Genomic DNA, 13,843 nt, shown 5'->3' on the forward strand with positions numbered 1-13,843 from the left:
CGCAATGATCACCAGCGGCTAAAGAAATGTTTACAGGAAGCTGTGGGTGGTTTGAGAAGTTTAAGATAAGAATCAGCATCCAAAGCTTTGTGAGGTATGGCAAAGCAGCAAGCTCCAACAACGAGGCAGCAAAGAACTTCATCAGCAACTTCAAGATGCTCGTAGTTTATGAGGGTTATCTGCCACTACAGGTTTTTAATTGTGACGAGACAGGTCTATTCAGGAAAAAGATGCTCAAGCATACCTTTATAACAGCAGAGGAGAATGAACTGCCCAGTCGCATACCAATGAAAGATCATCTCACACTGCTATTCTGTGCCAATGCAAGTGACAATTTGAAAATCAAACCACTGCTTGTTTACCATTCAGAAACTCCACGAGGTTTCAAGAATTTTAAGTCCACAAGAGCAGGTTAAATGTGATGTGGAGGTCCAGCAACAAGGCTTGGGTGACACCCGACCTTGTTTGTGAGTGGATCAATGAAGTCATTCATCCTTCGGTGAAAAAACTATTTGCTTGAGATGAATCTGCCACTCCATGTCTTGCTTGTTATGGACAGCGCTTCTGCCCATTCTGAAGGCCTACAGGACAACCTCCATGACGAATTTCAATTTATCAAGATCCAATTTGAGACTCCCGTGGACCAGCAGATTATTTCTAAGTTTAAGAAGCTCTACACTAAAGCACTCTTCAAGCATTGCTTTCAGTTGACTGATGCTACCAATCTCATTCTCAGAGAGTTTTGGAAATATCACTTCAACATCATTGACTGCATCAAGATGATCGAAAGGCATGGGAAGGGGTTACCAAAAGAATTTTCACTTCTGCTTGGAAGAAGCTTTGGCCAGAGTGCATTGTTGAATGTGACTCTGAGGCCTTTGAGTCAGCACCTGTGGAGCCTGTACTCAGCGAGATTGTGTCTTTGGCCAACAGCATAGGACTAGAAGTAGATAACAAAGATATCAATGAGCTTGTGGAAGATCACAACAAAGAAATAACTGCCAAAGAGCTTATGGAGTTGCAGTGAGTTTCACAGCAGGAAGTTGTGTAAAGGAATCTTTCAGAGGAGGACGAGGTGGTAACAGCAATCTTCTGACACAATAAGAGAAATGCTAAAAGCATGGGAATCAGTTGCATTGCACATTAAAAATCATCACCCCATTAAAACGGTGGCTATGCACGCTACAAATTTATTTGACGATAATGTTGCACTTTTGCTAAGTGTTGAAGTGCTGGCAGAAACAAATAACTATAGATAGCATCCTAGGAAAAAGAATTACTTATGTCTCATGAATAATAATGTAGATAATACTGTATGTATAATTTCCTTTGAATAAATGGCATGAATAAGATAAAACTTTTAGTATCTTTTCTGCATGAACACATTATCATATTTTACATTAATTTCTATGGGATAAACTATTTCACTTAACGAATGTTTTGCACTACAAGTACAATTCTGAAATGAATTATGCTTGCTATGCAAGGTTCCACTGTACTTGTGGAGTTCACAATGGTCCCCAGCCTCCCTTGGCCAGGTGATGGGTTCAAGTCCTCAAATGAATGCTCACCAGTCGGTACACATAAAACAAAATCAGATCATGTGCATATTAAAGACACTTTGAATGTCAAAATTTTAACAGTAAATTGCTGATGCATTCATAACAAAGTTCCTGAATTTTCCGAACTCCAGGAAAACTGTCATGTTCAAAATAAACTTGGAACCAAGAGCTGGATTAAAAGTGAAGTAGAAAACTTCAAACTATTTAATGAGGCTTGGAAAGGATATAAAAAAGACAGGTTAGATGCCACAGGAGGGGGAGTGTTTATTGACAAAGACAAAAATATTGAGTCTATTGAGGTCAAAATTGAGCCTGACTGCAAAGTTATCTGGACTTGAGTGACTGACCAAAATGAACTACAGCTAATCATTGGATGTTCTGCCAGTCACCTGAATTCCCAGTAATAGTGTACAACCATTCAAAGAAAGTCTACGCTCAGTACTGCAGAAGTAACCCAATCATGCAATATTAGTTGGAGGCAACTTTAACCAACCAAGCATAGTTTGAGACATCTATGGACTCCATTTAGGTGGTATGGACAGACAGTCTTGTGAAGTAGTTCCATACGCATTTTACAAAGACTGTCTTGAGCAGCTAGTTTGACAACGTTCATGCAACGGAAGTATTTTATACTCTGTAATTACAAACAATGCTGACTTTATTGGTTACTAAAGTTAATAAATCCATGAAGAAGGCTATTTTTATAGAGAGTAGATAAGTAGATGTTAGCATCTTTCTTAGACAATGAGTGAACATCATTTAGTTCCACTGTGATTACATAAAGATATTATGGACAACGTTTGAACCAAATGTGAAATTTGAAATGGAAAGGTATGTGATGAGTGAGTGGATTAAGGACAGAAAAGACGCATCGTTTAGTAACAAAATTTGGAAAATGCTGAGGAAACAGAGATTTTTGCACTCATGGTTCAAAAGAGAATGCACGAATGCTAACATGCAAAAGTTAATAGAAATTCGTGACAAGTGACATGTGAATCATACAACTTCCTCTCTCGTACGTTAATAAAAGATTTTGCCAAGAACCCAAGAAAGTTCGGAGACCACATAAAATCACTATGTGAGTCAAAGTCTTCCATCTACTCACTCACTGACCAGTCTGGTGTGGCAACAGAAGACAGCAAAACAAAAGCTGAAGTTTTAAATTTCACATTTAAAAAAATTTTCATGCAGGAGAATCGTACATACATGCCTTTGTTTAATTATATTGTATTATAATTGCTTGACCATCATACAGACTCCTGCATGGAGGATATAGAAATAGTCATCCCTTGTGTTCAGAAGCAACTTAGCATTGAAAACAAATAAGTCACCACATCCAGATGGGATATGGTATCCCCAATTCAGTTTTACAGAGAGTATTCTTCAGCACTGGCCCCTTACTTAGCTCTTATTTATCTGAATCTCTCCTTTATAAGAAAGTCCCAAGTGACTGGAAAAAACCACAGGTGATTCTTATATACAAGAAGGGTAAAAGAACAGAGACGAGAGGTTATATACCCATATCGTTAACATTGATTTGCTGAAGAATTCTTGAGCATATTCTAAATTCAAAAATAATACATTCCTTTGACATATGACAGATTTTGTCCATAAATCAGAATGGATTTAGAAAGCACTGGCTGTAGTCAGATTCCACATTCCCAGATTTCTGGAAAGCATTTGACACAGTACCCAACTGCAGACTGTTAACAAAGCTCCAAGCACATGGAATAAGTTCCCAGATATGTGAATGGCTTAAAGACTTTTATAAGTAATAGAACCAAGTACGGCTCTTGTTCTCTATACACATAAATGATTTAATGAATATGGTGATCAGAAATATGCAACTGGTTGCTGATTATGCTTTAGTGTCCAAAAAAAATCTTCAGGATGACTTTGACAGAACTTCTCTTTGGTGTGATGTATGGCAGCTTCCTCTAAATGCAGAAAAATGTAAGATGACAGCTTCCTCTAAATGCAGAAAAATTTAAGTTAATATAGAGGAGTAGGAGAAACAGTTATGTAATAATGTTTGAATGAAGTATGAGTGATGTGTTGCTTGACACAGTCACATCAATTAAACATCTATGCATAACATTGCAAAAAAATATGAGATAGAGTGAGCATGTAAGGTTGTTACTAGGTTTCAGTTTATTTGTAGTATTTTAGGAAAGTGTAACTCACCTATAAAGGAGACCACATGTAGAACACTGCTGTGACCTGTTCTTGTGTACTGCTGAAGTGGTTGGAATCCAGTGAGGTTGTATGAAAGGAAGACATTGAAGCAATTTAGAGGTGCACTGCTGGATTTGTTACTGACAGGTTCCATCAACATGTGAATACTATGGAGATACTTCATGAACTCAAATGGGAATCCCTGGAGGGAATGTATTGTTCTCTTTGAGACACAATACTGAGAAAACTTGGAGGAACAGCATTTGCAACTGAATGCAGAATGATTATACTGCTGCCACTGTACATTTTGTGTAAGGACCACAATGAGAAATAAGAGTAATTAGGGCTCCTACTGAGGTATATAGACACTCTTTTTCCCTTACTCCATTTGTGAGCAGAACAGGAAAGGAAATGACTAATAGTGGTACGAGGTACTCTTGGCCTAATACACATTATGGTGGCTTGTGAAGTATGTACATAGATATAGGTACAGCTACTGAAAGAGTTCAAATGTCATTTGAAAAGTGGCTCTGTAGTAAACTTCAGTTGTTACTTAATATTAATCCTCCTAATCCCCATCTCCTGAGTTATTTCTCTCTCTCTCTCTGTCTCATACACGCACACAAACACACACTATATTATATTATTACCAGCAAACATTTACACAAGTTTCAACTTACAAAGTGGGCAGGGTGCAAAAAAATCACTCAACAAACTTATGAACTGCACCATGTATGAAAATAAACTTGATCATGTTAGCATCTGCAGGACACACATTATATACATTTGAAATTTAGGATAAACAAACATAGATATATCACTCCTTGTAAAAAAGGAAAGAATGGTGTACTGTCTCCCAACTATGAATCTCAACCAAATCTGCCATCATTCTTTCAGGTAACTGCTGAAGTTATTTTAGTGACTTTGGATGACTCGGTAAAACTGACGACATATTATTTTGTTAAGACCTCTGAAATATAATGAGCAAAATAATACTTAGCCTTTGTTTATGTTTGCTTTATCATATAATGGGGCAAACAAGTTGCTGGCACCAGCAGATGAATAACTCTATCTGAATGTTCTTTTGATTTACTGAACATCCAATCACTGGAGTTATATTTCTTAAAAGTACTTGATCAGACAGCAAGCTTTTTGGAGAATATAGATGAACTACTTACCCACTGGTCATCTGTTCGTATTCTGCTAATGCGAGCTGGTAAATAACTATCTACATCAGAATAGTAATCCAATTTGTTTTGTTCTTTAGGTTCTCCCAGAGCAACCTGTGCCTGAAGTCCTGCCAGCTGCAGAGCTACTTTTTCACTGACTGGAAAGTCATCACACTGAAAGAAAAATGAAGTCACAGTGAATTTCCAATTTTCAAAACATACTTGGATTGTCTCATAATGTCACTCCTTCTCCCTAGTTATATTTAAATAGAAATAATTGAGTGATTTGCATTTAAAAATCAGTTGGTTTAAGTGGTTATCCAGTCATCCAGATTTACATGTTCTGTAGTTTCCTTCAGCTGCTTAAAGTGAATTGAGTATTTATTTCTTTGAAAAAGACACAGTTGCTTTCCTTCACCATCCTTGTACAAACAAGGCACGTGCTGATTCCCCATTGACATTGATGGAACGATAAACCACAATTTTTGATTAAAATCTCTTTTATTACAAATCACTACTTCTGTCAAGGATGAATCACATTTTCCTACAACTAGATTTATGTGGTCTTTCTCCTGTAGGTCACTCCAGACAGTTAATCAAAGTTCTACAGTTGTTGCTGTTTCCAGTGATTAATTTCCAATATTGTAATAAAATATTAATGGATCTCTCCTCCTGCTTAAGTGTAATACATCACATTTATTTACATCCAGGGTTAGCACACTACTTTACTGATAGGCTTTGTTGTTGTACTGGAGTTGCACTGATAAATGGCTCATGATGCAAGTTTAAAGAATGGATTCCACAAACCAAGCATCCAGTTTTAGTCTGCTGTGTGGCCTCAAAAGAACCTAATGTCTGACCCAAATAGGAAACTGAAAAAATTTGACCATTTTTAAAGGAAAGTATATTTACTGATTGAAATGGTAATGAAAGCAGTGAAAATAATTTTAGTCATTGTTCAGAAAGTGTTGAACATAGTAAAATTTTAGATGTTATGTAACTGAAATGTGGCTCACAACAAAATATGATAACATAACAAGCTGAAATGTTTCTTTCACTTGTCTTTAGAGTTTCCATGGTGTTGCACAAAATAACGCTCATGGCCACAGCCAGAATCTGTGCACTCTAGGTGATCAGCAGTACACAATACAAATTACGTGACATACTGCTCTGCAGATGTAGTCAGAGATCTTTACTGGTGGACCCAGACTAATTCTCTGCACTGCCATACTACACAGTCAAAATACGTGTTGCCAGCCATGCTTTAAGCTGTGAGACGGAGTTAACTTCCCGGTACTCCACAGCCAATAGTTAATTCTCCCTGTAGCAGTCAAGTCACTTTAAGAAAGATCACAAGATCTGACCACTGGACAGGAATGTGTATAGCTCTAAAAGTCCATACACTGCCTCCATCTGGTTTCTAGCAACTACTGTCTATAACCTTCACAGCAACAAAACAGGGATACAGTTCAAAGTCAATAGGAAAAAAGTCACTCAAAAACAGCCCAGTAAAAATTCCAAACAAACATAATTTATTGGCTTCAATGAAAACCTTGGCAACTCCATCTCATTCACAAAACACTGCTGTCTATCTAGTTACTTGTCCCCACAATGTAATTTGAGGTCTCTGCATATTTAGTGTCTGCATACTCGTTAATAGTAAATTTTGGCTAGAATACCAAAATAGTTCAACGTGAGAGCTATAACCCCCACGTGGGAACACATTTTCAAAATCTATCAAGTTTCCTTTCTGGAAGAAATAACTCAGGTGACCACGAAGAATTCATATCTCCTGACTTCTGTAATACACTATGAAAAAACAACTTCCACCCCAGAAAGTACAATACTTCTACTCTCCATGAGAAGTGCATTTGAGTTTTCTCAAGTTCAGGAGCTCTAAGCATTTCACAAGATTATTTGATTTTTACGTTTTCCAGTCAATTACAGTCAGGTGCAGAATAGATGCATTTCACAGTCATTTTCTTCTCTCACTTGCAGCACTTCTGTAAGGTGTTGCTTCCTGACAGGGCTTTCACAAGTTTGTCTGCAATGGGATTAAAAAACACTTGGTGTCATAGGAAAATTTCTCACCCTTAAAATCAGCCTAGCTGGCTCTGACCACAACCCATTTATGGGGATTTGGGAGAGAGTGGCCAATCATTTTCAGGAGCGGAGGGGAGGTAAGAGGCACAGCCAGGAAATGACATGTTACAAAACATGCTGATGCTGCACCATAATGTGTGGCTGACTATGCAAAGTGATGTTCAAGATTATTTCTTGACTATGCAACTGTATCTGTAACTAACAATCTTAACAGTCACACTTCAGCATCTTATCTGAAATATATTTTGTTGTTCTATGATACCTGTCACAGAATCCTAAATAACTCCATGTTGCTAGGAAATTTCTCATAGTGATAGCATTTGACTGAACTACAAAAAAAATGTATTCTTATGCGGTCAAATATTTACTGAGGATTCCACCGATTCAAACAATGCAATAGTATTTTTTGTTGTAACTTTTGGTGAGCTGAAAGTATACTGTGCTCAATGCAGTCATGAAAATTTTCCATTCAAAATAACTGCTTGCAAAGAAAAATAACTGAGACACCATTTTCACTGAAATAATGCCATTGAGATGATTCACGTCTCCAGGTACTTGTGGTTTGCTACTGAATCTTCACGAACACAACAGTGATAAACTGGGGACAACTGCTTGATAGGTTTCAAGGACTACATGTTCAATCCAAAATTATCTGCACTGATGAAAACCTTATGAAATTTAGGGCACACTATCACATGTCCAACATAATCCACCAAATAAATCCAAATCTGGAATCAATATACACAGGGTGACCTCACAGTGCACACAGAAATGTCACCTGCAAGAAGTGCAGGTAATCTGCTTAGAGAAGTAGAGTCAATAAGTAAAGCCAAAGCTTTTCGTTTACAGGAACAACCTTCAGAAGCTGCAGCTGCATACAGATGTCGGAACAAGCATCTGTGCAGGAGACATTGTGGTTCATATTGACAACGGAAAAGTATGTCATATTCACTCAACGACTCTTGCAGAGTAACTCTGCAGGCCAAACCCGGAGGAAGTATGGTAATAATCCTCTTTCACTTTGTCACTATTGAAACTTCTTACACATTTTGTGGCCACTGTGCTTCATTTAAATAAAGCATTTCCATAAAATCTTTTTAAAGTGATTATTTTGTGTATGAATTAGTTAGTTTTATGTTTTTCTAATTTCTTGTCCATGAAAGATGGGAAAGTAGCAACAGCTTTGTCAATATGGGTTTGCATGAAAAATAGTGTACAATTTTTATGTTCCTTTCAGCATTACTTGATTTTTTTGTACACATCAAGAAGCATCCTGTACATAGTGTGCTCTTCAAATAATGGTTACTGGTACAATTTCAAAACATACGCTAGTAAGGATAAAGAAAATAACAAAACAGGTGTCATAAAGTTTCCAGAAATATAAGAATGACACCCACTTCTTGTCAGCTCTTCATGAGGTCCCTGTTGTAGACCAGTAGCATATGGCCCATCTCATGTTCAGTAGATAGACCTCTTTCAGCACAAGGCTCTCAACAACTTGACTCTGAGGCCAGGTGGTAGCAGAGCCTCGAGTGCAAATAGTGTGCAGTAAAATTCCCACAGAGAAGAAAGAGAGACCATATTGTGTGACATGGTTAGCGAAAGCCTCTTGGTCAGCTAGTTCATGGGGGAGGGGGACTGACAGTGGAATGTTAATGTGCTCTTCAGTCTGAAGACTGGTTTTATGCAGGTCTCCATGCCACTCTGTCCTGTGCAAGTCTCTTCATCTCTGAATAACTTCTGCAACCTACAGCCATTTTAATCTGCTTAATGTGTTCATCCCTTGCTCCATCTACAATTTTTAGCCACCTCATCCCCCCCCCCCCCCCCACACACACACACAAGTTACTTCATCTTCATTACCAAACTAATAATTCCTTCATACCTCAGTATCTGTATGATGTGACCTATCAACTGCTACCTTCTTTTAGTTAAGTTGCACAATAAATTTCTTTTTATCCAATGTGTTTCAGTACTTCCTCATTAGCTTATTCAATCCACTCATCTAACCTTCAGCATTCTCCTACAGAAAAACATTTCAAAAGCTTCTGTTCTCTCTTTGTCTGAGCTGTCCATCACATACATGTTATTGCCAGAAAAGGTTACACTCCAGGCAGATATCTTCAAAACAGACTTCTTTACACTTCCATTTGTATTAGTAGATAAAAAATTCTCCTTTTCAGAAATGATTTTCTTACTATAGCCAGTCTCCATTTTATATTCTCTCTATTTCAGCCATAATCAGTCATTTTGCTACCCAAATGGCAAGATTCCTAATATAATTCCTTCAGCTTGAGCTGATTTAATCTGACTATATTCCATTATTCTTGTTTTACGTTTGTTGTGTTTCACCACTTTGACTATTATAACTGCAGTATGGTTTCTGCACAAGTTATAGATAACCTTCTGCTCCCAGTATTTTATCCATGCTGTCTTTAGATTTTCAAAGAGTTTATTCTAGTTAACAATGTCAAAAGTTTTCTCTAAATCTAAAAATACCATAAATGTAGTTTTTCCTTTCTTTAAAGTACCTTCTAAGATAAGTAATATGGTCAGTATCACCTCACTTGTTTCTGCATTGCTCCTGAACCTAAACTTATCTGACAACTGTCAGGAAGAATTACAACTGTTGGTATCCTTTTTCTAACAGGAACCTTAGCAAGGACTATAGTTCATGTGAAGAGTGGAAGATAAAAGAGAACATGAAGCAGCCCTATGATGTACTGATGTACATACACTGTAACCAGCACATTTGTCAACTGGTGTTTATAGGGAGATTAAGGAGTAGCCTGCATCACCTATATATAAAGCTATTTCTCCTTCAGATCTCCCCCCCCCCCCCCCTTCTCTCTCTCTCTCAATCAAGGTTGTTCTTTCTGTGGAGATTATAATCCCTCAGCACAAGAGAAGTTTCATATTTTCTGTGCTCCTATCTCTCCAGCAACGTGTGCTCCTATCTCTCCAGCAACGTGTGGACATTATGACAGAAGGGGTGTTGTTGGAGGGACTTTCTGATTCCTACAGGAACATTTAAATTTTCATTTCATTTGTAGTTTCATTTTGATATCATACCCCTGGGTTGATTGTAAATAATGGTAGGAGTATCTGTAACAACTTGCTATGTAACTGAAGTGATGAGTTGTCGATAGGCACGTAAACAAGACTGAGAATGTTGTTCCGGGTTTCAGACAAATTCTTCTTCTGAATAAGTATTCGCCCCTCACTGTAATTACCTGAGCCTTTTTTTTCCTTTCTTAACTCTTCATCATTGGAGGTAGCGATGACTACAAACAGTACACTGGGTTAGGATTGTATGGTGTCACCTTCAAGTTGAACCCAACTGTTATACACCCTGCCAATGTTGGAGACCTGAAGATCAGTACAAATGCAGCTGTATTGTCCCTGACAAATGTTGGAGAGCAGAAGATCAGTACAAATGTAGTTGTCCTGTCTAGTCTAGTCTTCATTCATTTCTTGGTGTTTTCGACTCTTGTCATGTCACCATCATAATCCTTGTTCCAGTTTCTGGATATCCAAATGCACTAGATCCCTACACAACATGGAACCCCTTATTAGAATTGATGCTGCTGTGTAATTGTCGCAATTGGGCACTCATTAAGCACCTTTGTCTTATGTTTATCTTTAGCTCAATGTGAAATAGCTGTTTCCATCAAACATATGCCATTCCTCAAGTACCTCACAGATTTTAAGAGAGCATTGAGAGCTTCAAACTTCCTGGCAGATTAAAACTGTGTGCCGGACTGACTCGAACTCGAGACCTTTGCCTTTTGCGGGCAAGTGCTCTAGAAGGTAGGAAATGAGGTACTGGCAGAAGTGAAATTGTGAGGACAGGGTGTGAGTTGTGCTTAGGTAGCTCAGATGGTAGAGCACTTGCCCGCAAAAGGTAAAGGTCCTGAGTTCGAGTCTTGGTCCGGCATACGGTTTTAATCTGCCAGGAAGTTTCATATCAGCGCACACTCCGCTGCAGAGTGAAAATCTCACTGTGCATTGAGAACTTTACTATGCATAAAAAGTTTGTACACTTTCTGAGACACTTAAAGTGCCCTGTTGCTCCTCAGAGTTTCTTTCCGAGCTGAATCTCTGCTCCCAGATGGTACCACCCATCTCATTGGGGGTCCATTGGTGAAGAACTACAAACCTTGTTGTTCTCATGAGCAGATAGTGAAATAAAGGTCAAGCTACCTGGATTCTTATTTTATTTGAAATAAACTCATCCAAAAGTGCTGCAACATGACCGTAGAGGTTGCCACTAAGAACTGTTTTGCCTCAACAGCAATCTGCCCCATCAGCAAATAGTACACCTTGAAGTTGAAGTTTTTCTCCATTGAATTTTGCACTGCTATAGTGATCCAGTTGGTTAACCACAAATCCCCATTCCCAATAACACAAAATGTTCTACTGGTGCACTGAATGGTGGTCACTGAATCATGCACAGAACTTATGGTTACAGAAAACTGCCATCAGTGTTGACCCAGTCCCCTGCTCAGGAGCTTCAGGTTCACTAACAACCAGAAATACAGTCAGTTTGATATGCATGAGTAGCTCATCATTTGGCAAAATCCAGGAAGTATGTATGGTTTATAAGATACTATGGACATAGCAAGCATTACTCCCTAGATACATCAGAGAAGCAAAGAATTCAAAAACGTGCTGATCAAGCAATGGTGTGTATTTTCAAACTATAAGAAGCAGATAAGGTTTTTTTATTTTACTTCATGATTAAATCTCAACAAAGATTTTCTAACACACCTTATCAAATAAAAGTTTCACAATAACAAACCCCACAAGGGGAAATACAGTAAATGCATTTGGTGGATTAACAAAATGCACTGTAAATGTCTGTAACAGTCCAGTAGCATCACAATGTCAGTTTGATACTATATCCACCCAACCTGAACAAAATGGTGTAAGAAAGAGTGACTGCTCTCTTAACATTGAAAACTTATTGCAGAAATTCAGAGGTGCCATCTACTGAACTTTGGCGGAAACCACACGTGGTTACCAAAACTTGCCATTGGCTCAAGTGCTGAAACTACATGGCCTTCCTGTGCTATGGCCTATGTTGCTACAGCTTCACTGTACAATTTGGCCTTAATGATTAAGTGTGCTAATTTGTTAGAGCCATATACCACATGCTCATTGGTGAGCTTCTGTGGATCATCACCAATATACTAATACCAACTCCCTTGTGAGCAAACACTATCAGCTGCTAGAAAATGTGTTGGGACTTTTGAGTTTCTTAACAACTCATTAAATTTTTTGTTACTTGTATTCAAATAGAGTGGCATCATTACAGATCTACTGAATAGCTCGAGAGCCTACAGGAGGAGAGGTAGCTCAAAGCCATTGGTGGGTTGTTCGATTTTCATCAGCATTTTATGTGCAATCATATCTTTACTACGACATGGTACGACTCCCTGAAGAAAAGTAATCTCTTAGCTAGGATGAAGGAATGCCACATGGCATCTGAGAGGTAAAAAAAAAAAAAACTTAACAGCACACATTTTAATCACACTGACTTGTTGACGATGTTCCACTTGGAAAGTGTTGAAAATTGGTAAGGACTTAGATCCAATTATTACAACTGGAGGAAGGAGGAGGTGCATCAAGCAATTACATTCATGAGTAGATTCTGTTTATTTCCTTGGATACTGGGTTGTAGTACAAACTGATAACATGAAATGAGCTGTTTGAAACACTACACTGCAGACTTGTAATGCAAGACAGACTTCCAACGTGCACTGAAAAGATAATTTGGTATTAGATGCTCTCAGGTGATAAGGACAAATCACATGACAATATGTATAGCCAGATAATTATGTTAAACAATGGAAAATCCAGGATGGAATGCCACAATATTCTGAAAAGTATAGATTGCTACCCTCCATACAGTGATACGGCGGAGATGTTGAGTCACAGACAGACACAACCAAAAAAACTGCTAAACAAGTAAGCTTTCAGCCAAAAGGCCTTCTTCTGAAGTAGACAAAAAAAAAAAAAAAAAAAAAAAAAAAAAAAAAAAAAAAAAACACACACACACACACACACACACACACACACACAGAGAGAGAGAGAGAGAGAGAGAGAGAGAGAGAGAGAGAGAGATTCATGCAAGCACAACTCACATACACGACTGCTGCCTCTGATCACTGAGGCCACACTGCGAGCAGCTGCCCCTGATGGGATTAGCATCTGGGTGGTGGGGTTAAGGATGAGGCTGCAGCAGGGAAGGGGAGGGATGGTAGTGTAGGGATGGGGGACACTAAAGTGCTGCTCATAGGAGCACACAGGCACATGGTGGAGAGATGGTATGGTTAGGTGCAGTCAGGAGATTAGATAAATGGTGGGGGGAGGGGCGGTGAGGAGAGAGGTAAGAATACAGTGGGTGCATTGATGAAATAGAAGGCTGTGTAGTAATGGAGTGGGAGCAGGGAAGGGGATAGTTGGGTGGAAGACAGTGTCTACCGAAGGTTGAGGCCACGGGGTTATGGGAATATAGGATGTATTGCAGGCAGAGTACCCACCCGCGTAATTCACAAATGCTGGTGCTGCTAGAAAGGGTCTAGATGGAGTAGGTTGTGAAGCAGTCATTGAAGTGAAGAATGTTGCTTTGGGTAGTGTGCTCAGCAACTGGATGGACCAGCTGTTTCTTGGCCAGGTTTGTTGGTGGTCATTCACGCTGACATAAAGCTTGTTGGTTGTCACGCCCACAAATGTAGCACAGTGGTTGCAGCTTAGCTTGCAGATCACATGACTGCTTTCACAGTAGCCCCACCTTTGATGGGATAGGTAATGCTTGTGACGGGACTGGAG

General features: G+C 38.8%; 1 protein-coding gene across 1 annotated transcript in view; it reads right to left on the bottom strand.

The window, feature by feature from the left end:
• The window catches only part of LOC126480634 (myosin-I heavy chain), an 804,636-nt gene that overhangs the window by 90,474 nt on the left and 700,319 nt on the right, over window positions 1–13,843 (bottom strand). Inside the window, exon 25 of the mRNA XM_050103881.1 lies at window positions 4,916–5,080. Coding sequence (XP_049959838.1) covers window positions 4,916–5,080 — 165 coding nt within the window. The remainder of the gene's footprint in view (window positions 1–4,915; window positions 5,081–13,843) is intronic.

This window comes from Schistocerca serialis, chromosome 1 (genome assembly GCF_023864345.2).
Source record: "Schistocerca serialis cubense isolate TAMUIC-IGC-003099 chromosome 1, iqSchSeri2.2, whole genome shotgun sequence".
NCBI classification, from domain to species: Eukaryota; Metazoa; Arthropoda; class Insecta; order Orthoptera; family Acrididae; genus Schistocerca; species Schistocerca serialis.